This window comes from Erythrolamprus reginae, chromosome 7, assembly GCF_031021105.1.
Source record: "Erythrolamprus reginae isolate rEryReg1 chromosome 7, rEryReg1.hap1, whole genome shotgun sequence".
NCBI lineage: Eukaryota > Metazoa > Chordata > Lepidosauria > Squamata > Dipsadidae > Erythrolamprus > Erythrolamprus reginae.
Genome location: NC_091956.1, coordinates 33,681,574 through 33,706,907, shown reverse-complemented (window position 1 = coordinate 33,706,907; position 25,334 = coordinate 33,681,574). Strand labels below are relative to the sequence as shown.

General features: G+C 39.5%; 1 protein-coding gene across 1 annotated transcript in view; it reads right to left on the bottom strand.

Moving 5' to 3' along the window:
* Nucleotides 1-24,038, bottom strand: part of PDGFC (platelet derived growth factor C) — a 162,943-nt gene extending 138,905 nt beyond the window's left edge. The window contains exon 1 of the mRNA XM_070757301.1: nucleotides 22,451-24,038. Coding sequence (XP_070613402.1) covers nucleotides 22,451-22,568 — 118 coding nt within the window. The 5' untranslated portion in view covers nucleotides 22,569-24,038. The remainder of the gene's footprint in view (nucleotides 1-22,450) is intronic.
* Nucleotides 24,039-25,334: the final 1,296 nt, after the last annotated feature.

Genomic DNA, 25,334 nt, shown 5'->3' with positions numbered 1-25,334 from the left:
TCTTTTCAGCTTTAGTAGGCCCCATGGTAGAAGAAGACCCTGCTTGAGGCCTAAAAGCCTGATCTGTAGAAACGTCTGTATCCTGACCTTCAGATGCCCTGCTTGTTTTAGAAGTGCATTTGCCCCCAGCCTTGTCTTTCTTTGTACACGAGAACTCATTACTTCCAAACAGAGTAACTGTTTGGAAGTCACGAGTTCTCATGTACAAAGAAAATTGCCAATTCTCCAACTCCTAGGCCATGAAGGCCGGTTGCCCAAGCCTCTGGTAAGAAGGTCTCTGCAAAGTCTATTCCCAGGAGCCTCTCCAGGGATAACTAAAATAAAAGAAGATGTTGCAGGATTCTGGGCCCCAATACTTAAACAACTAGCACTGTCCTCTGTAATAAGAAAAGAGGGAGTGGGGCTAGATGGGCCCAGAGAGAAAGAGCACATGTCTCACAAGCTGAGACTACTGACTCAGAGAACAGGGCTAGGTAAACAAAGCCACGCGAGCATGCTCCATGATACCGAAAGTGAAACTAAAATTAAAGCTAATTTGAGTAAATAGCCAAAATTAAACCCTGGAACCTAGGCTAGAACAAGCCTAGCCACTTCACAGTCAAAGAGAGAATTACCGGCAACTGCTGAAGGCACTTCATCATAGACTGCCATAAACTCCGGTGGTGGGAAAAAAGTGGCGGCTTTTAATTGCATTGCGGCAAGCGCTTGCCACCTGATTCCCTGATAAGCTATAGTGGAGGGGCTTAAAGCCAAGACCCCACATGGATTTTCAAAATTTTCTGCTGGGGCCCTCTGGCTGGAGGGGCAGGAAGGAAAGGAAAAAGGAATGTAATTAGTGTTTTTTTTCTTGTAATATTGTTTGAAGAAGCGAGCCACCTGCTGTAGAAACAATGAAGGAGACGAAGGGAAAGGAACCTGGCCTGCTTACACAGGAGAAGCCAACGAAGTCCTGCCTGTAGAGGACCGATCATAATCTGGGGAAAGGGGCAGATCCGGCTGTCCTTTTAAAGACTTAGCTCGGCCCCTATAATTGAATGGGACAGGCGAATACCTATGTGACTACCGTCTCTGTCCCCAATATGGAGAACGGTCTCCACATTGTCAGGGTTGAGCTTGAGCCTGTTGACACCCATCCAGACTCTGACAGCCTCCAGCCCCCTGCACATCACTTCCACTGCTTCACTGAATTGGCACGGATACATATAGCTGAGTGTCATCAGCATACTGATGGAAACTCATCCCCTGCCTATGGATGATCTCACCCAGTGGTTTAATGTAGATATTGAAGAGGAGGGGAGAGAGAACTGACCCCTGAGGCACTCTACAGAGAAGGGGCCTAGGAGACATTCTCTGTCCCCCCACCAACACCGATTGTTGAGGTTAGTTAGTTTAATCTAACTGATGTAAATTTCTCCATAAGAATGGTAAGCATTGAAAGCTACTGAAAACTCTGGAAGAATGAATAAGGTTGTATAGTACATTCTGTCCCTCATCCAGCACAGAACATCCAATAAGGTGATGTTACCTAAATAAAAAGAGAATTTCAGCACCTATTCCATAATATCTAGTATCGTGTTCAAGAAAGGGTTATAAACCACTAACATAATTATGCAGATCTTCAGGATCAAACAATATTTGTCTGGATATGTCACCCAGAAAGTAATGCATCACATTTTTTTCTCAGCTTACAATAATGGTACGAATACGAAACTTTAAATAAACATTATTGGAATTGTCAGGAGTGTGTGTGTAAATTTTTCATTTCTTCAGACAGATAGTGTAGCTGCAGCAGTGTTTCGAAATGGCATCTGTAAGTGATGGATGTTAAAAGCAGTGTGTTGTCATTGAATTTCTCACAGCAGAGAAAGAAACTGTTGGGAACATTCACAAATGTTTGTGTATAGTTTATGGGAAATCTGCAGTTGACAGAAGCACGATTAGTCGCTGGGCACAGAGGGCGAGGCCATTACAGTGCAGAAATGGCTTCATGACCAGAACAAGGAGTGGTACCGACAGGGCATATATGCCCCTGCGTCTCGCTGGAGGAAGGCCATAGAACGGGACGGAGATTTACATGGAAAAACAGGGAGTGTAGAAGAAACATCATTCTTTCTTGTGTTTAAGTTTCATTGTGTTCAATACATAATTGTTGAAGAAAAAAATATGGTGCATTACTTTCTGGGCGACCCTCGTATAATAATAAATTGCAAAGAAAATAGTTTTACCAAGCACTTTGCATTCACAAAAATCAATTATCTTGGAAAATCTCACTAGATTTTTGAGTGTTTTTAGATCACAATTTTCCTGCACAGTTCTTTAAAGAAAATTAGATTCAAATTATTATTTATTTATTTGCATTTGGTGTTGCTCAACTGCAAGATGATTCTGGATGGATGATTCACAACATGCAGAACATAATAAAATAAGATGATAAGAGAAAAGATACAACAAAAACAAATGAACAGAGAACCTGGCTACAACCCAAAACATATCCCATCCATCTCTGACAGCCAGTAAGAACTTTATGGCTCTCTCAAACACCATCATGCTGATTATCAATCCAGCACCTCATTCTAAAGAGTTGACACTACAACAGAGAAGCATGCTTCCTTCATCCTGACATTGCTTATTTGAAGGATCCCAAACTATACTAATGCTGTTCAGCTCAAATCAGCTTGGCAATGATTATAACAGCACCCTATGTGCCTATATAGAATGATAAATTCTATACAGAATTTTATGGTATAGGATTTTTCAACTCTTAGCAAAAAAAATTTAACCTCCCTGAACTGTAATAACTAACATGATTAAATGTTTTATTTTTTCCAGCACAGCTGCTTGAGAAGAATCCTCTGCATATCATATCATCACCATTTTCATTCATGAAGAGATATTACAAAAATCAGATTTAGAACACCTATCGATAACTGAATGAATGTCTCATGACCATGTCTTATTGACCATATCTTATCTAAGGTATGTCTCCAAAAATCCCATTACCTTGCTTATGTCCTGGATCAAAGAAAAAATGAGGCCAATCTCAGAAAATATGGTGCCAACACAAGATTTTAAGATTATTAATGTCCCTTAAAACAATGCTGAAGATGCTTTGAATGATCAAAATCACTGGAAAATACTTGCAGCCCAAAGAGCTTTGCACAGAATCTTATAAAGATTATGACATTATAATAAGATAAAATAATATATAGTTGAATTTTAAAAAACCTTTAAACTTTACACAACTAGAAAGGAGGGGATTCAAGCTTTGCTACATTTCTTTAGATCACAGAAGCCCATCTGACTTTGAAATTCCTCAGTCTGTAATATATTTTAAGTTTAATATTACAAATTAAAGCTGAATCTGTCAGTTAACTTACTCCATCTCTCCTAAGTACTTCCAGCCCAAATTGAGACTCTTAGCAATAGTTAAAAAAGATACATAAACAATGTTTATTTAAGTATTAGAGTGAGTAATTTAGATTTAAGCGGTGGTTTAAGAATTTAATGTCACAATACCAAATTTTAGCACAACACCAGAATAACAAAATAACAGAGTTGGAAGGGAGTTGAATGTTTTCTTAGTCCTGTTCTGGCAGGAAATGGCTTAACTGTCTCTTCTTTGGGGCAAACCCTTAGATATTGGAATACTGCCATCAAGTCACCTCTAGCCCTTCTTTTCTTTAAACTAGACATACTCAATTCCAGTAACCATTTTTATATATATTTAAACTCCAGTCCCCTAATCATCATTGTTGCTCTTCTGTGTATTCTTTCTAGAGTGTCAACGTCTGTTTTACATTGTGCTGACAAAAACTGGATGCAGTCTTACCAAGACATTATAAGAAGGTATTCACATTTCACATGATCTTGATTCTCTCCCTCTAATAATGCAGCCTAGGTCTGCATTGGCTTTTTTGGCAGCTGCAGCACACTGTTGGCTCATATTTAAACGATCGTCCACTAAAACTTCAAGATTTTAGAATCATAATGATGATTTATCTTTATTACTTAAACAAATTAAATGAAAGTAAATTATTATATATTTTATTACATAGAACACCCTATTTGCTTTTCTATTTTATAATTATAGAATTATTTATTTATTAATTATTTATTAATTATGTGTAGATTCCCATAAAGAGGATATTACATCCATTTCTTTCATTATGTTTTACACTAGTTAAATGAGATCCATAACTAAAAACAAACTTAATACCTTTTTTTCATAATGGAACTGGCCTTGTGCTAATTTATGGTCACTGGTGAAATGTTTAGAAAATATTTACAGACCAAAATACCTTACAATCTGACAGCAATATTTGTTGTTATGCAAAGGATGTGTAATAAAGAGTACAATGAATGGTACTTACTGCAGAAATGGTGTGGCAAAATTTCAAAGAAGCATGTGGATAAGGAAGCTTTTTAGCTTCTCCCTTTAATGGAATTCAGTGGCCCCAATTAAAGCTACTCAAAGGTCAGTGAGCCCCCCCCCCAGCAGCATTCCCTAAGTCTCAATAGACTGCCAAGAAAGAAAGAAAAAGTTGGTACCCTGCCCCCAGCCAGGCATACATCCCAGATTTCTCTAGACTCCAGCCTCTGAGAATGCAGTGCATATCAATTTATTAACTTTATACACTCCAATCTTTTACCTTCAATAAGATTAATATTGGCCAAAGGAATCAGTAAATCACATTAGAGTTGTCTCTTTCTACACAAAGAAATGATTCGTTATCATTCCTTGGCTAAAGTCTAAATAGCAAGTTTTACATTTGCATTTATATACAAAGCATCATCTTGCAAATTGTTATAGTAAATCAATTTCAACTGAAACCCAAATAGATGAAAATAGCTTAAAAATGAATGGGTAGAGGATTTAAACATTCCTTTAGTTTTATCCAAAATGAAAAAGTACAGATAAAAAATAAGGCATTGGGGAAAAAAGTGAAACAGACTATTATCTCATTTTCTTTAACTGGATTCCTACATAAGGTTAGCATTTCAAATAGTAATCCTCCTGTGCAAGAGCCTCTATATTTTTACTTAAAAGCAATCAAATTGATTTTATCTGGCTACAAAGGGTTATGGCTCATTAAAATGCAAGGTGAATCTATGCATTCAGAACTGTGCATTAATGAATTCAATGGAACTTATTATAAAATTTACGAGGGTCACCCAGAAAGTAATGCACAAAAATGTTTTTCTCAGCCTACAGTAATGGTACGAATGCAAAACTTAAGATATACATTATTTGAATTGTCGGGAGTGCGTGTGTAAATTTTGCATTTCTTCAGACAGATAGCATAGCTGCAGCAATGTTTCAAAATGGCGTCTATAAGTGATGTATGTTACAAGCAGCATGTCGTCATTGAATTTCTCAAAGTGGAGAAAAAACTGTTGGGGACATTCACGAACTTTTTTGCAGTTTATGGAGAATCTGCAATCGACAGAAGTACGGTTAGTCGCTGGGGCACAGAGGGTGAGGCCATTAGAAGACAGTTCGGCAGAGCTCCAAGATTTGCGGGGTGGCCAGTCACACCTGACAAGACGCAGCTTGCTGATGTGCTCATTTGCGAGGACAGTTCGCTTAGTGACTATTTGAAGTTACAAGAGCACTGAAAAAAGTGACCATTTTTCACACTTATGTCCATTGCAGTGTCCCCATGATCATTTGATTTACTTTCGAATGCTTGACAACTGTCTCACATTTATGATGGTTGCATGTGTGCATTGCATTGTCCTAGGGTCATGTGATCACCTTTTGCAATCTTCTGACAAGCAAAGTCAATGGGGAAACTAGATTCACTTAACAACTATGTTACTAATTTAGCAACTGCAGTGATTCACTTAACGAATGTGGCAGGAAAAGCTGTAAAATGGAGCAAAACTCAATAAATGTCTCACTCAACAACATAAACTCTGGGCTCCATTGTGGTAGTAAGTCGACTAATTATGATACAATTGCATAGCATAGTACAAGACTACAAATTCCGGGAAGTATGTGCAATACTGTACTTGTAACAGAAAATACAGAAGCAAGTGTTAGGCCACCAAATTGTATGATAATGCTAGCCCATTTTTGCTTGCCAAATCAAACTTTTGTATAACGCTCATCATAACTATCCAATTCTAATGTACTGAGAAACTATTTTGGAATAAATAAAAAAGAGAAAGTGTGGAAAAATATCACATCAAAATTTGAATTTCATCACTGGGGCAATTAATTTTGCCATATACTTCATTATAAATCCAACTACACATTACCTTCTGAATCATAAATATAAAGTGCAATAGTTTAATACCAAGAGTCATGGAAAAGAAATTTGAATTTAATTAAATAAACTGCAAATTAATACATTTTATAATTTTTAATACTGTTTTATTAAATGCTACCATTTGTTGACAATTTGTGGAGACCTCTATATGCTGCAAAAAGGGTTTTAAGAATCTGCAAGCAGCCTTAGGAAATCAGTTATCTTCCCATGACCTTTTATATCTACTATTTATGTGTATAATACCTGTATACACGTGGATTAATGTTTTCATAATGAATTTATAATACAGTATATTAGCAAGCTGATTTTCAAGCTTGCTAACAAACTTCTTCTAGAAAATTATTCAGTTGCTTAGGTAAATAAAACATTTCTTGGGCAGAATAACCATTATTATCATTATCATTATTTACACAATATGAGTGAGATTTTTTTATGCATTTGTTTTTTAAAAATCTACACAGAAGCAATGACTGTTGACCATGCACATTATTATTTAGCATATGAACATGAAAGAAGACAAGTAAACATATACACAAAATCCACATAATTATATACAAAACATCTATGGGAGTATGGCAGTGATCGTATAACAGGATGTCCACCAGTCTATCCAGGCAATCATCTCTGACATTGCTTCATGCAGATCTGCTAAGGAACCAGAGAACACATGTTGTGGGCAATCTTGTACAATATATTTACCGTAATAGTTTGCATATAAGCACCACAATCACAAGAGGAATACAGTACTGTATTTCCATTCCCATTGATACAGTACAGAGGCACTTCCAGTATCACACCTAATTCTGTTCAGGCAAGTCAAAACCAAGTGGTCTGGTAGAGATCACTAACAGTCAAGCCACAAAAAGTATCTTGGACCATTCCTCTCTTTAGGCTTTCTCAGGGTTCAACTGGGTAGATGGTAAGTGAATAGCTGTACCTGTTGGCCTATGAGATTTCAATCTTACAATAGGCTGTGCATTGATCTGATAAACAGGAGGGCCTTGTTTTTCAGCATCCTTGACAATAGCCGAATGGAAGCTTCTTATGTGGGCTAGTATGATATTTTTCAGTATTGGTAACCAGTGTGTAAGAGAGGGATGCAATGTGCCAGAGATGATGCCTTTGTTCGACATTGATCATTTAGGTATGGGCACTATAAACCATACGCTGGCACAATATTCAGGTGTGAAATAAACCAAAGCCACCTTTGTAAGATGTTATCAGCACCCCAGGATGTTCTAGATAGTCCTGAACTAACTGGCAAATACCGTTCCTGTGTCAAATACATGTGTTCCATTTTCTTTTAGAAAGTATAATAGTGTATAATATATTTTTGGTATGATAATATTTATCCATAATTGGAGTGCATTCCCCACAAAAGCAATTGAGGCAATTCTCATTTTACAACTACAATTGAGATCAACAATTCTATCATTAAGCAATGCAGTCATAATCTAAACAGCACATGATCATGGTGACTAATAAAATCAGTTCTACTATAGTCATTAAGTGAGCTCACTGTGATCATGAAGTACGATGTCACACCTGCAAGACTTCTTGTCAGCTTCTCTGGCTGTGAAGATCATAAATGGCAACCACATGACCATAGGATGCTGCAATCATCATAAATGTCCACTGGTTACTAAGCACATCTATCAAAATAATGTAATTGTGGGGATGCTATGATGGATGCAACTTTGAGAACCAACTGTAAGTCTTCTTCTTCGGGGCTGCCATAACTTTGGTCATTGAATAAGTGGTCAGTAAGCGATGAACACCTATATTACAGATGGTCCTTGCTTAACAATGGTAATTTAGACTGGAATGTCATCGCTAAACAATGCAATCATAAAGCACATCATGGGATTGTTAAGGACTATTTGTGTAAAAATCCTCATATGCATTTCTCAGTTAACCTATCGAGAAGCCTTATGATGTGAACCAATATTTATAGTCACAAATCTGATGCACAAAGAAATTTGATATAATTTTACATAAATATTAACCTTTTCACTGCATTACTAAGCATTTTAGACAAATGAAATTAGCTGGCCTGCTGAACACAAAAAATTCTGAGGAGAGGAAGCCCAGAAATTAAGAAACTTAGTTGTATATTATCAATTCCTCTTTTTTACATGACATAATTCAAAGTACTATTTACTTATCTTTACAAATACAGAAAAGTTTGCCACCCACTATGAGTCACTGAATTTGCTGGCAAGATATACATTTACAGTGCTTAAAAATGTTCTCAGTTGACATTCAACTTTCAACAGCCACATTCCTAGCATTTTTGCTGCATTACGTTTCCTGAAATATGCATTGATATGATACTTACAAAATGCTTGTGTAGACTTCATCTTTTTCTGCTCTGAAATTAAATTCAGACCTCCAACACTACTGTTTTAATGCTAGAATCAGTTACCATTTCCCAACCTATCTCATGTTCCCTCTGGAGGAATAAAAGTTGCCATTAAATGGAGCATAATAACATATGTTTTATTTATATTCAAAGACTGTACTAGCAATATATCTTATTCAACTATAAAGATATAGCTAAAGCCACTTTGGCTGATGTTTAATGTATTTAAACTGAATTTCTTCAACAAACCTTTTCAATTTTGTATCAGGGTCAATCTGATTTTCTGTTTGTAAGTTTTGTACCATAAAGAAGCAGGCTATTGAAAATGGAAGTAATATAATTTTTGTTTAATATTTTGTTTAATATTTTATTTAATATTACTGTTGCAATTGGATATAATTATACTAGTAGTTGGATGTATTCTTTCTATCTTTAAATGCTAAATACACCTCAATGAAGGCAGGAAACTGAATTGAAATGAAGAGGGAGATAATCTGTTATCATATTTAGACTAAACTAACTCCCATTATTTTACCAGAGTTTATTGCCCACATAACATAGTAAACTTTAAGCCAACTTTTATAAATCATAATGATCTGGCAGGGCTAAGGTATGCCCTGTTTAGCTTCTGCTTTTATGCAATCCTAAACTTACAAGCAATATAAATCTTTAAGGGGGAAAAAAGGTTTGCCAGAAAACCTTTGACTCAGTGTGATAAATTTAATACAAGTTTTTAGAAATTCTTAAAATGAAAATGATTCCAAAACAGAAGCTATAAACATAATGGTAAATAAACAATACATATTACTCAGAATGAACTAAAGTTACTGGAAATGGCTACTGTAGATCCATCATCCTCAGTCTCAGAAATCACAATTTCAGAATTTTAGAATTCAAAATCAAAAGGCAGACCTTTTTTCCCCTTGGGTGCCGAAAGTGTGTGTGTGCATACTATTGCATGTGCACGAATGCCCACATCGGGCAGCATAAAAGTCTAATAAATAAATAAATCTATAATTCAATGCCCCTGCCCCTGTGTGTGCGACCCCCCTGTTTTGTCTTGCCCAATGCATGCGCGTACTAAACCTTCCCGTTCCCCTGCTCCCCCTTTTCCTGACTTCTGATGGGCCCGATAGGCCTGGTTTTTTGCCCTCCCCAGGCTCCAGAGGCTTTGTTAAAATACCCACCCAGAGGTCCTCTGGAAGCCTAAAACAGCCTCCCCTAGAGCCTCCGCATCAGTCTAAAAAAAGCTGGCCAGCAGGCACATGTGTGCTGGCAGATATGGCTTCATGTGCCATAGATTCACCATCATGGCCATAGTGTCTTTGGTCATAAAACAGTCTTCCTCAGATCCTTATATAATCCAGCCACAATATATCAATGTACATAATGCCAGAAATGTTACTATAAGGCAAAAATCACAAACTTTGGCCATATCATATGTGTTCTACCTGTGCCCCAAAATTAGAGACCCTCAATAGCATTTCTGAAGATATCAATACACTGAAAACAAAATTAGAGATCCTCAATAGCATTTCTGAAGATATAAATACATTGAAAACAACCTCCCAAACACATCAAACATTCATTGAAAACACAGAACCATGCCTACTATCCATGGAAATAATATTTAGTTACTGTTAAACGCTAAACCAATTTCCTCTACCACTCCACCTCCACCAGCCTACACCTCAACTTCTACCTCAACCACCATCCATAACACAAAGATAGTTCAATTCTTCTCCAGACATCCCTACTCTTGTCAAAGATGCAATGGAGAGAGAACAAAAACGCCGAAATGCCATCCTCTTCGGCCTTGAAGAAAATGACGAACCTTATATAACAACATGCTGAGGATTTTAATACATTTTTTGCTGACGAGTCAGTCGAGGTGACTAGGACCTGTACTTGTCCACCTGTCTGGGAGGAGTTTGATCTGGGGACACCTGATGAAGTGGACAAGGCCATTGGAGCTGTGAGTTCCGCCACCTGCTTACTGGATCAGTGTCTCTCCTGGCTGGTTTCCGCCAGCAGGGAGGTGACACGGAGCTGGGTCCAGGAGATTGTCAACGCTTCTTTGGGGAGGGGGTCCTTTCCGGATCCCTACAAGGAGGCACTTGTGCGCCCCCTCCTCAAAAAGCCTTCCCTGGACCCAGCCATTCTTAACAACTATCGGCCAGTCTCCAACCTTCCCTTTATGGTGAAGGTTGTTGAGAAGGTGGTGGCACTCCAACTCCAACAGTCCTTGGAAGAAGCCGATTATCTAGGCCCTCAACAGTCAGGATTCAGGCCCAGTTACAGCACGGAAACTGCTTTGGTCGTGTTGATTGATGATCTCAGGCGGGCCCGGGACAGAGGTTTATCCTCTGTCCTGGTGCTTCTTGACCTCTCAGCAGCTTTCGATACCATCGACCATGGTATCCTTCTGCGCCGGCTGGAGGGTTGGGAGTGGGAGGCACTGTTCTTCAGTGGTTCTCCTCCTACCTCTCCGGTCGGTTGCAATCGGTGTTAGTGGGGGGGACAGAGGTCGACCTCAAGGTCACTCCCTTGTGGGGTACCTCAGGGGTCGGACCTCTCCCCCCTGCTATTCAATATCTACATGAAACCGCTGGGTGAGATGATCCAGAGGCATGGGGTGAGGTATCATTAGTATGCAGATGATACCCAGTTGTACATCTCCACCCCATGTTCAGTCAACGAAGCAGTGGAAGTGATGTGCCAGTGCCTGGAGGCTGTTGGGGTCTGGATTGTTGTCAATAGACTCAAACTCAACCCGGATAAGACGGAGTGGCTGTGGGTTCTGCCTCCCAAGGACAATTCCATCTGTCTGTCCATAACCCTGGGGGGGGATTATTGACCCCCTCAGAGAGGGTCCGCAACTTGGGCATCCTCCTCGATCCACAGCTCACATGAGAGAACCATCTTTCAGCTGTGGCAAAGGGGACATTTGCCCAGGTTCGCCTGGTGCACCAGTTGCAGCCCTATCTGGACCAGGAGTCACTGCTCACAGTCATTCATGCCCTCATCAATTATTACATTTGTTATAAATTGTTTTATTGTGTTGTGAGCCGCCCCGAGTCTACGGAGAGGGGCGGCATACAAATCAAATCAAACCAAACCAAACCAAACAAAACAAAACAAAACGAATGAATGAATGAATGAATGAATGAATAAATAAATAAATAAATAAATAATACAGAACATTAACCATCAACAACAATCACTCTCTCAATCATTCACCCCAGAAGATATATTAGAAGTTTCCAGAAATAGACCAGAGCACAAGTTCAGTGATGGCACAGCGGCACCACGATTCTGCAGAGTTGTCTGCAAAAATGAACCTGCAAAACAGCTTTTTATCAAGACCATTAATCACATAGCCAGAAACAACATCAGTTTCAACAAAGTCAAATCCAGACCAGACCTTTCGCTACTTCAACGCATCTGCTCCTGTGAACTAAGGGCGGAACTAAAGAGACGCCTTGACCTGGGTGAAACTAACTTATATATCAACGTTTGCACAGAATGCATCAAATCCAGGACCCACAATCCTCCCTACATATTCCAGCCTAACATCTCTCAACAACCACCCTACTTCTTCCAATCGACCATCTCACAACAACAAATTGACACCTAACAACCAGAACTACAACAACAAAAACAAAATGTCATCCCTAACACCACAAACAAATACTAGGAAAGTGCACCTCTTACTACCTCTAACCAACCCAAAACCTACTCCCAACACAAAACCAATCTCAAATGCAAATTATTAAATGCTAGAAGCATAGTCAATAAGTTGTCAGAATTCCTCCTCCTTCTTGACTCCACAGTCTTTGATATTATCTTTGTCTGTGAAACATGATTTAATGTATCCTACCCATACTCCATTATTACAACAAGGAACTATCTTGTCTCTCGTTATGATCATGAATCCCGTAGAAGAGGCAGGGTAGCTATATTTTACAAAAAATCTCTAAACCTAAAAAACATCAAAGTTGCACAGGATCTATTACTCCCTGAAACTATTGTCTGTGATCTATCCCTAAATACCACAATTCGTTTCTTACTCTGCTACAGAGCTCCTGACTATGACATCACACATGCAAACAAATTATTCCCTTCCCCCTAGGCTTATAAAATTTATGCATGGTATATCTGTATGTATGATTGGTTTTTCTTAAATTGGGTTTTTTTTAAATTACTTTTAATATTAGATTTGTTTATATTGTCTTTTTTACTGTTGTTAGCCGCCCCGAGTCTGCGGAGAGGGGCGGCATACAAATCTAATTTATAAATAAATAAATCAGCACTAGTAACATGGGCTACCCACTGCCCACACCCCATCATTCCTTGGTGACCTCAACATACCACACATTAACTGGACATTAAATGAATATAGCACGGAACTATCCACTCTACTATATATAACACAGTCACCAGTCTGGGACTTGACCAACTAGTAAGTGGAAATACTAGATTAGATAACTGTCTGGATCTCATCTTCTGCAACAGCAAAAGTACAATATATGGCTTACAAATAAAAGAACCTTTTTCCAACAGTGACCGCAGCAGGAAAAACTTCAGTCTCAACCTAAGCCACACCAAGATCCACCCAAATAACACGACTTTGAAATTCAACTTCAAAAAAGTGAACTACGAACTCATTGATGCCCATCTTTCAACATTAAACTGGCAAACTTTATTCTCTAACTGCAACTCTATGGATTACCTCTACAACACATTCTTGCTTGAGATGAAAATAATCATCAGACTTTACGTACCATTTGCATCTGCCTCAACCAAGAAAAATAACCTCCCCATCTCAATAAGAAAATTACAATTTAAAAAATCTCTCTGGCGTAAAAACAAAAAAGGACAAGTAGTAAACTTCAAAAGCCGTTATAAAAGCATATGCAAACAAATAAAAGCAGAATGTCTCAACTACCACAGCATACAAGAGGAAAACCTCCTTCACACCAAATCCAATCGTGCCTTCTACAACTTTGTCAACAACAAACTCAAGGACTCTAGACCTATCCCACCTCTCAAAGGACCCAACAACAAAGAATACCATGATGATTCATCCAAAGCTAACCTTCTCAATTCATTCTTTGGCTCTGTCTTTGTCAACAGCAACGGCTCATCCCCCAAATTCATCACTCACACCTCAAACTCTCTCAATGACTTAACCCAAATAGACTTCACTGAAGACCATGTTGAAAAAGCATTACGCAACCTTAAACCTTCCCTATCAGTTGGACCAGATGATCTATATGCATACTTCCTAAAAAAGCTCTCTTCTGCTATAGCTGGACCACTAAGCATACTTTTCAAAAAATCCTTCAGTACCAGCACACTTCCTAAGCTATGGTCGAAAGCAATGGTCATCCCCATCTTCATAAAAGGAGACCCCTCTCTTGTCGATAACTACAGACCAATATCACTATGCTGAGTCCCATATAAAGTTATGGAATCAATTATAAACCAATCAATTACTCTCCACCTAGAAACTAATAATCTGCTCTCTAACAAACGATTTGGATTCAGAAAAAAACTATCCTGCAATCTACAGCTCCTCCACTATAAAAACATATGGACAACTCACCTTGATCAAGGAAAATCTATATATGCAATTTATATTGACTTCTCCAAAGCCTTTGATTCAGTGGTCCACAACAAACTACTTCTGAAATTTAAATCCTATGGCATCTCAGGATCCCTCCACACTGGATTACTGCATTCCTGTCAAACAGGCAACAAGTGGTCAAAATAGGAAGCTCCATATCCACACCCATCCCTGTTAAAAGCGATGTCCCCCAAGGTAGCGTACTGGGACCTACGCTCTTCATTCTCTGCATCAACGACCTTTGCAATCTTATCACAAGCAACTGTGTTCTTTTTGCAGATGATGTAAAACTCTTCAACACCACTGATAACACAACTACTCTACAAAAAGTCCTAGACTCGGTTTCTGACTGATCCAACACATGGCAACTCCAAATCTCAACCAGCAAATGCTCTGTCCTACACATCGGCAAAAAGAATCAAAACTTCAAATACAAATTTAATAAACAAATTGTCACAGATAATCCCCACTCAGGCCAGGCCCTCGGAATACTAATAACTAATCTAAGTGCCATAGCCCACTGCAACAACATCGCTAAGAAGACCTCAAGAGTTGTTAATCTAATCCTATGTAGCTTCTGCTCTGGAAATCTCACTACTTACCAGAGCTTACAAAACTTTCGCCAGACCCATCCTAGAATATAGCTCTGTAGACTCTGTAGTATCCTCCCCTAACCCCCAACATTTTACCCTTAGACTATCCACGGTTGACCTCACCAGATTCCTAAAAGGTCAGTAAGGGGCGTACACAAGCGCGCTAGAGCGTCTTCCCTCCCCTGTTCTATAGTCTCTCCTATATCTCAGATTTCTTCTCTACTATATCCTCTATAACCTCCATTGTGTATTATTGTGTATTGGACAAAATAAATAAATAAATAAATTAAATAAATTTTAAAAATCACTGGAGAAAGCAATATATTTGGAAGAGTTAGCAGTAAAAGCCCTTGCCCACGGTTCCATCAACACTGGGGGCATTCCTTGTGCTTTAAGGACCAAGTTGATCAAGTGGACAAGCTATGAAGGTCTAGCAAGAGTAAGAGCTGTGTTTGTGATGGTTTCGGAGTTGGAGGGGCAGAAGATGGCGGCGGTGAAGAGGCTGCCGGGAGGGACTGCGTGCATTTGAGGAGTACTGGTGAGAACAGAAGAGTTTGGCCTCAGAAGAGTTGCCACTGCCAAATCAATGAGTGGGAGTGGTCAGTGCGGGTGTATGGACAGAACGTGTTTGCAAAGAGGGGGAGAACACGCTGCCAGGCCAGCAGGTAAGAGCTCCTGGCGGAGAGGTCGTGGAGAGTAACACTGAGAAATGATTAATCTCCCAGTGTGAGGAAAGATCAAGACCGTCACCGAATTTGAGAACAGAGTAATAATCCATTATCTAATATTCATTAATGGTGAACAATTGTAAACTGTAATCTGACATTGCTGCAAACTGTTATAAGTACAATAGTGATCCCCCTTGCTAGACTGTTGTTTTTTTATCATCACAGCGGTTTTACATCTTACCATCTTACCATGGACATAACATTGAGGCCCATTTTAGACTCATTACATCACCGACCAACTCAGGAAGGACATTTCCCTTTAGGCAGGACTATCTCTGTATTTGCTCCCTGGCCATGGGGGGGGGGAGCAACATTCTATATCCTGGACTTGTGATTGTTAACTGATTTAATTTTTAAAACAGTCTATCTGTCTTTATCAATTATATAGAGCTTTATCAATTGTACATTGTGGGATGCGGGGAATTGTGGGATGTGGGGAAGGGAGGGGATATCTTTAAGTATTACTGTCTGTCTCATAAACCGTATATGACCTGTTGTTATGCCCTTTGGTAAAGGGGCATTATAAATAAACGGTATTATTATAAATCATCAGGTGGTCAAAAAACACAGTTGCTAGACATCATTAAAGCTGACACTAGCTAAAGAATAGAAAAACTCCAAGAAATCGTTAGTGCAAGTTGTGGGGAGAACTGGCCAAGAATCAGATTCAACTGAATGGATAACATCATCATCACCATCATTTTCATCTTCATCATTATCACCTTGAATTATATTTTTCCAAGAGAAGATGACGAGCCTCTGTTAGCAGCAAATGTTCATAAACATGCTTGTGATATGGTTATTACACAAAAATCGATACATTGCTTTGTCTTTTTTTCCTAAGGACTTCAAACTTCACTAATTGATGTTATTCCAAAATAAACCTTCGTTTTTATACTCTGTTTTATTTTGCCATTTCAGGATTATTAAGTTATCATTACATTCTTATAGAGTTAGGTTTCTTAAATCCCTGAAACTATTAATCAAACTATTTCACACAAAACTGAGCCTTATGTACAGTATTAATATTTTGCAAAACAAGGAATTAATCCATTATGATGTAAACAACATAGCAGTTTTAAATGTAGACTTTCTCAAGCCAACTACCCTGTCAGTATCTTTATAAGACAGAATACCTTTGGTAATCTTAACTTCAAGTTCAATACTTTTATTTCAATCCACCAACACTGAAGCTTGTAGTACACTTGGCTAGCTTACAAAATATCTTAAATTACAACTCCAAGAATTTCAAGGTAACATAGATTTCTAGAGGATATCAAGTTGTACTGTTTTAAGCAGCATCACAAAAATCAAGGAATCTACCATTCATTATAAGATAGTAAATAGAACCAAGTTTTAAGGATTTGTTTAAACAAGCCATGATGGAGGTTGTACAAATCTTGGGAGGAATGACATTCTATAGGGCAGGAGCCATAACAGGGGAGGGTTGCTTTCTGGAACCTGTTAGGTGACATTTTTAATGAGTGGGACTTGGAGCATGCTGACTCTGCCAGATAGTATGGCAACCCTCAAATATTTTTGAATAAACAGTTCAGATACTGACCTGAATATTAATTGATTTTAACTACATTAACTGATTTATCCACAATCTTTTGGAGAGCAGCTATCCCTTAAGGGCAAATCTAAGACTCAAAAATAATTTTTGAAAATCTTATTACACCTAGTTAAAACTGAACCATATAGCTAAACACTGATTCATAAAATCATGATCAATGAATATTAAAAGAGGGAGAGATTAATATAATTTATATTGTTCCTTCAATATATTCATTTCTTAGACAGAGAGTTTAATAGGTATAGGACCACTATCATGACGTTCTTAAGCTATGACATGCCAAATAAGATGATTCTAAAGTATCTTATAGATAGGTGAGACAGCAGAGCACTGAAACAAAACCATCATGTTTTATTCCACAGAAATGTTAATCCTTTTTTTAAAAAATCACATACACACTTTGAAAATCAAGATAAAATAGTAACATGCTGCAATTAGAGTCAAACAAAAAAAGCCTATGAACTTTCCAAATCATCGTTTCCTTTTCAATGTACATTGCTGTAGGGCCATGGTTTAGCATTGTATTCATCTTTTTTACAGTGTTTCTGTAAAAATAATATTTGCAAACACTTTTAAATATTCCAGACAGTTATTAACAATATTGTGTAGGAAAGAAAAGGAATTTGGGGGAAAACATTAACTCAAACAGTACATCATATCCAAACACCTTCTGTTAATGGTAAAGGAAAAGGTTTCCTTCACACATACATGCTAGTCATTCCTGACACTAGGAGGTGGTGTACATCTCCGTTTCAAAGCGAAAGAGCCAGCGCTGTCCAAAGATGTGTCTGTGGTCATTACAAAACACCAAAGACACACGGAACATTGTTACCTTCCCACCAAAGGCGATCCCTATTTTTCTACTTGCATTGTTATGTGCTTTCAAACTGCTAGGTTGGCAGAAGCTGGAACAAGTAATGGGAGCTCACTCTGTTACGCAGCACTAGGGATTCGAACCGCTGAACTGCCGACCTTTTGATCAACAAGCTCAACGTCTTAACCACTGAGACACCGCATCCCCTAAACCTTCAGTTAAAAGGCTGCAATTGCAGACAATATGAAAAGCCTCTGCTTGAGTGACTAAATTAGTCCTACTTACTTAATTTTATATTAAATATTTATATTATTCGCCGTAACTATGGGCAGTTCACTGATAAAAACATACAGAACAATAAAAGACAATAATGAAAACAAAAACTGGGCAACATCCAAAACAAAATCATATCATTTAGAAGAGGGCCTGCTGAATTCAATCACTCTTAGCAATGCCAAGGTGAAGCAGTTTCATTTGACAGCTTTCCATATGCCATTTATATCTACTATTAAATTAAGATCTGACTCTATAGCTTTCATTCTGGGCATACTTTCTCCAGAAAAAATGCACAAATTCAGTAGAGTGTGCTTCCAAGTAAATAAGGCAATAACTGAACTAGAAGGCCTTAAATAAATAAATAAATAAATAAATAAATAAGCAAATCTGACATTAATAATACTGTACAACTATATACATTAATGTGCCCCCCACAGAAAACCTTTTTACTGGCAATCGCATGCTGTGTATCATGTTGCTAATTCACACATAAAAATGGTTAATACTGTATGCAGCAGACAAAAAGCATCACTCTAATTATAGCAGGTTAAAACTAGCTCAGCCAAGATGAATGAAATTCCATACATATTTATTTTATATCCCACTTTTCATTCAGGAATTTAAAGCAGTGTATGTAGCACTTGAAAAGGCTGTAAATTTGGATGGCTGAGAGTAGATTTAGAAACTGAGTCTTCCAGCTCTTAATCTAGCATTCTAATCATCTCACCACACTATATTTTATGTATATCATATTCAATGCCCATTTTTTCTTTGAATTTTAGATTTAAAAATATGCCTATGTGACAAATAGGGATATGCAGCATATCCAATCATAAAAAAGGGCTTTGAAGGGCTGTGGCATGCATATCACACCGGTCACATATTCCGTACTATATCTGGGATTAAGAAAGCACCAGCAAATTGCAGCAAGATACTCCAGAGTAGACATGGGTACATTTTCAGCACCTCCTTATCCTACGCAACACATATTTTTCTGAGATTCCATTGATACCATGTGTGACCAGGAAAACATGCAGGTTTTTTTTAAGAAGATGCCAACAAATATACTGTGTCTGCACCTCTTTAAAGTACATTTTCTGTGGGGACTGTAGCACAGCACATCACTATTGAAGAAAAAAAGAACCATAATAAAAGAAATATACAATGCAGGTATACAACTTGACTGACAATCAGTATAATTATAAAACGGGATTAATGTTGTTTTATCATGACTGATCTTAAAGAGATTTAAGAAAATCCTGACAAACCTTTGGTAAAATAACTGCATTCCCATATTTAATTATGCAAACAGAATTTGTACATGAACAAAATTCAATTTCATATCAACTGAAAATCACTACCCAGAGCAATGCTATTCTATTGACTGGCAGTTCAACTGGATTACTTAAAAAGTAGTTGTGTGATCTCTGACTTAATCTGTTGTGTAAAGAAAATCAGTGAGGTTAATTTATACTGTAATGTGAAGTCCAATCAGATTTAGTAAATTATAGTTAAATTAACTATAGATTACCACTATTGTACAAACTCATACAATTGGCTGCTAGGTTCCCACAACACTAAATCACTATTCACGATTTACAAGTCACAGTAGCGGTTCCATGAAGAACAAAACCACAGTATGACTTAATGTTTCTATAAATCTAGCCTAATACATTTGTTAATGCATTTAAGCCACAATAGTTCTTTGAAATAGTTTTATCATTCCTTCATTCCTGATAAGGCTCTATCTATCTATCTATCTATCTATCTATCTATCTATCTATCTATCTATCTATCTATCTATCTATCTATCTATCTATCTATCTAGTCCAATACACAATAATATACAATGAAGCTTATAGAGATATAGTAGAGAAGATATAGGAGATATAGGAGAAACTATAGGACAGGGGACGGAAGGCACTCTAGTGCGCTTTTGTACGCCCCTTACTGACCTCTTAGGAATCTGGAGAGGTCAACCGTGGATAGTCTAAGGGTAAAGTGTTGGGGGTTAGGGGATGATACTACGGAGTCCGGTAATGAGTTCCATGCTTCAACAACTTGATTACTAAAGTCGTATTTTTTACAGTCAAGTTTGGAGCGGTTAATATTAAGCTTGAATCTGTTGTGTGCTCTTGTGTTGTTGTGGTTGAAGCTAAAGTAGTCTTTGATAGGCAGGACATTGCAGCATATGATCTTATGGGCAATACTTAGATCATGTTTAAGGCATCCTAGTTCTAAGTTTTCAAGACCCAGGATTGTAAGGATAGTTTCGTAGGGAATCCTGTTTCGGGTAGAAGAGTGAAGGGCTCTTCTGGTGAAGTATCTTTGGACATTTTCGAGAGTGTGGTGTGTAGATGGATGGATGGATGGATGGATGGATGGATGGATGGATGGATAGATAGATAGATAGATAGATAGATAGATAGATAGATAGATAGATAGATAGATAGATGAGAAAACACCATAAGTACACACATGCAAACTGTAGCTTCCTTAGGGAATTACAGGTTACAAATTAAACCAACAATAATCCCTATTTTGTGTAAAATGTGACAGCAAGGGTAAAATACTGACGGCAATTATTGTTCCATCTAAGAATTGTACCTACTACTAAGTTCAGTTAGTAGGATTAGAGTTTCAGCATGTACAGTATTCCAGTAATTTTTATAACAGACAAATGATGAAATTCTAATCTTCATTCCCCAAAACCAAACTACTGTCGCTCCCTCCCCCAAATTTAGCAGATGAAAGAAACACAGAAGATAGGTACCTTCCTCTGGTTAAGGACAATTTACTATGGTCAACTTTCAATAGATATTAATGTCAGTTCCTGATTCTTTTCATCAGTTTCCCCAGATTTCTGCAATAGCCTAGCTAAGGATTGAACTGGTTTTGACCAATAGTCTCTTGATATCTGCAGGTGCTAATGAGAAACTTCCATCAAGAGGAGCAGCCTATTTCTCTTTCTCTGGCATAAAATATTTAATATATATTAAGGAAGATCCCCCCCCCCCCAGAAAATACAGGGCTCTAATGTCCTAATGTGTTCAAAGGAAACCTTCATTCAGCCCTGTATTCATTTTTTCCTACTTCAATTTTAAGATTGATTTATTTATCTTTGCCTCTTGTTTATGCCTGTTTGGCTAGTTTGTGTAGAGATGAAATCACATCTTTCTGGCTCAGAAGGAAACTACTGAAACATTTTCCCCTTACATTAGTCCACCACTGGAAAACAGGGTGTTTAATAGCCTAAATTTAGGCAGCCTCTATTCATGGTGTGGTTTCATGTGGCATATAATATTTATGTTTGCAAAGTGTTCCTTTAAATGACTTTGTAATAGAAGATCAAAGAGAAAAGTCTTTAAAAATCTAAATAATGTAAATCATATGGCATTCGGAGGGTAAGAAAATTACACACCCATAAACTGCCCTATGCATGAAAGGAGTCTTTCTCCAAGACTGCCCAGCCCAACCCAAGGGAGCCTAAATTGAGAGTTTCTAAACATTTCAGGTACACTTGAAACCTTTTTTTTGAAGTGATACACACAGTTCCTATGAATATCAGCTTTTTTCCCAGTGTATTGAAAACAGAACTCATCCTCCATTAACCTACACTACACAGTGGCAAACTTATGGAGGCGACAAAATGGGTGATTAGATTGGACACATCATAATACCACCCCCACCCCCATGCAAAAACTCAGAGTGAGGGAAGGGGAGAAAGAAAGAGACCTAATCTATTTCCTATTTCTGGCTTCTTAATTGGCGCCCTTTTAGCTATCCCGTTTCAGTTTACGAGACTGACAAGTTTCCTGGAGTGACAAAACACACCGTGAAGCCGGACCTGCCAAGTTCCATTCATTTTAGCTTCGATCTTTAAGGCTCACCCTGGTGAAGGGAGCGATTTTTATCCCGCCCAGGTTGCGCGTTTCAACGGAGATCTTTACAGAAGCGCCCGCCCGGGGCTGACACAGGCTGGAGTTTCGCAGCCTTTAAAAAATGAACCAGAGGCTCCACCACCAGCCCAACCCCCGAGGCTCTGTAAAAAGCAGAAGGGAAGGAAAATCCTTCCTGCCTCCGCGACTCCTCCTTCCCCAGCACCGATTGCTCCGACTCTTTTGTGTACCTTCCGACTCTTTTGTGTACCTTCCGAGAAAGCACAAGAACACACCACCCCACGCAGAAAGCCCTCCCTACCGTTTTGCTCTTTAGCGCTGGAGAAGTGGAACTTGCTGCTCAGATTTGATTCGGCGTGGACTCCCGGTCTTTGGCTGACCAGAACAAGTGTCAGCGAGAAGATCCCGAAGAGGAACATTTGGTAGGCTGGGGTGGAAACTCTCTAACGCACAAGACACGCGCCAAAGTCCTTGCAGACAGCTCAAGTACTCCCCGCGTCGTCGTTCTCACCACCTCCACCAGCCCGTGAAGACTGCACCGCTGGGAAGAGACCAGCAGCAGCAGCAGCAACAAGCCTGCTCGGGCAGCGGAGAAGAGCAGGGTAGTTTCCACATAATCCCATCCAAAACTTTTTCCTCGGCTACAGTCTTTCTTTCCTCTGTCTCCAGGGTTTTCTCCCTCCTCCTCCTCTCCTAAGGTTCAAAGCATGATCAGCTTCCCAAGGGCGCCACAATCCTCGCGAAAGCGGCGGCGGGGGGTGGGAGAAGCGAAGGGGGCGAGGGAACCCGCTGTGGGCTCGGAGGAGCACCTGTCAGCGTCTGAGACGAGAGACTCCCCCACGAACCCAGGGAAAGGGGTGGGGAAAAGGAGCCCCTTTCGGGAGGAAAACCTTCTTCCCCTCGGTTTTGCGCCCTCCTGTTCCTCAGCAGCCTCGCTGCCAAGCCTCTACTGGCTGGAACTCCGCGTTTGTTTTGTTTTGTTTTTCCCCCTTCACTTCTGGCTTTCACGTGTTTCTACCGTGCCTCCTCGGCGCTCCAGCTCACAGGAACGGGGCGGGCGGAAGAAAAGCCAAGGAGCCGCGAGCTAAGATCGCAGGCAGGCCGGAGAAAGAAAGGCGGGGGGGGGGGGGGATTTGAGAGGAAGAGGGCTGGGAGAGAGGAAACGCCAAGCTTGTCCTCACCTCTCGCAAGGAGCCCCTGCGCCACTTCACAAGAGCACCTGGTTTCAGTTTGACGCCGCAAAAGTTTAGCTCGCGCGCAGGAGAGGAGGGAAAAACAATTGCGGAATACCCGGGAGTCCCTTTGCAAGCCACTCTGTAGTTCGGCGCTTATTTCCTAAAGCCTTAACCGACCCCCCCCCCCGGTGGTGTTTTCTGCTCCACCCCGAATTCGCCTCCCTTCAACTCTCTTTACGCAGCCATCTATGGTCTTAATACAACGCTAAGTTTATGTCGCTTTTCCTTAAATAGTTTTAGTGGGGGAGGGAGGTAGCCTAAGTCTAACTCCCCCTAAAATTCTTCGTTCAGAGTCGACGGTCCGACATAACTCTTCTCTTGCCGTGCCCGAGTCTCTAGGTCGGAGGAGAAAGAAGGAATTTCTCCCGCCCTCCCGTCCTCCCCCTCTTCAGGCGACAACAGGAGGTCGCCGACGCCTAAGACGGCCGGTGCAGGAAGCCCTGGAATGGCCAGTGCGGGGCGCCTGGTTGCAGTGCTGGGTGTTGTTTGCTCCTCCTAGGAGGCGGTGGCGGCACAGCCGGCGACGCAGAGAAGTCGTTCAAAGTTCAAGCTTGCTACTGGACGTCTGTTCGCACTTTTTTTTTCTTGACTACTTGCCTGCCAACCGGCCCCATTATAAATGGCGCTGTGAAAGAAAAAGTCTTCCGCCCAAGCATAACTCGCATGGCGTCTTCACAGTGTGGCTGTGCTGAAGTACATTAAGTCAAAGCACAGGCAGACTGGGGCTTAGTTCAGACATTGTGGTTCCCATGGAATTTGCTTAACTGTGATGAAAGAAACCACAGATCACATAATGTTCTAAGCCAAGAGGAATAAATTGTGTTATAACTGAGGCCCTATCCTTGCTTGCACCTAACCAGAACACATTGATGCTTTGACCATAGGCATTTATACCTGTGAGGGGTCTTACCACATCCTGCCCTTGAGAGAAACAGGTTAGTCACCGTTGATGTACTTTGTTCTGGCAAATAGCCTCAAGATGTGTTATAATTTGTTACCCATTGCATTGGAGGTGCCCCTTTGATTTCTTATAGCTGGCAGAAGAGGTGTGCTGGTGAATTGTGGGAGACATGCCCCCTTCCTTTGATTCATTAGCCAGCCTCCATCCTGGGGTGTCCACAATTCCTTGCTATAACTTTTATTATTAGAATTTTATTTTTGGTCTTTGAGTATGAGTTTGTGTGTGTGAATAAGCACTCCTTCAACTCATTGTTGATTCTTGTGAGCAGATTTCAGAAGTGAGTTACCACTTCCTCTTCCTTAGGCTGAAAGAAAATAACTTGACCCAAGGGCACAGCTCTTTCTTTGTGCCTAAGGTAAAACTCAGTGTGTGTGAATGTGTGTTCACCTGTATACCACTTAAACAGTTTTTGTCTGTCAGTTACTCCCCCCCCCCTCACTTCTTGAAGTAGGAGTAGTTTTCCAGATACCACACATTGTCAATTCTCCAATCTGAGAGAAGTCCGTCTCCTTTCTGGATTGTTTTGGCCAGTGGGATTTCACTTACATTATTTCAAACCTGACAACTACACAGGTATAGAAGGAGAAATAGAAAAAACAGCTGGAGAACTCAGAATTTTGGAGTTGGATTCTCATTTCTACTGCAGAACCTTGATCAGTGAATATTTATTTATTAACTCATTAAACTTATTTAGCTACCCATTTTACACAAAGTGACTCTGGGTATTGTACAATAAAAACAGTATTAAACCTTACTACAAAACCAATTAAAACACTAAACAGGTAAAATCACAAGCAGGAGATAATACATAATACAGGCAGCATGTGGACTTCCAATTACCAGAAAATGTTCCACTAGGGGATTGGGAAAATGTCCCAAAAAGACATTATTAAGGATTTTTCAGAGGGCCACAAAATTTTGGGCTAATCCCACTTCAAGAGTGATGATGGGAAGATGCCCCAGCAGAAAAGGCTTACCTCCTAGATCAC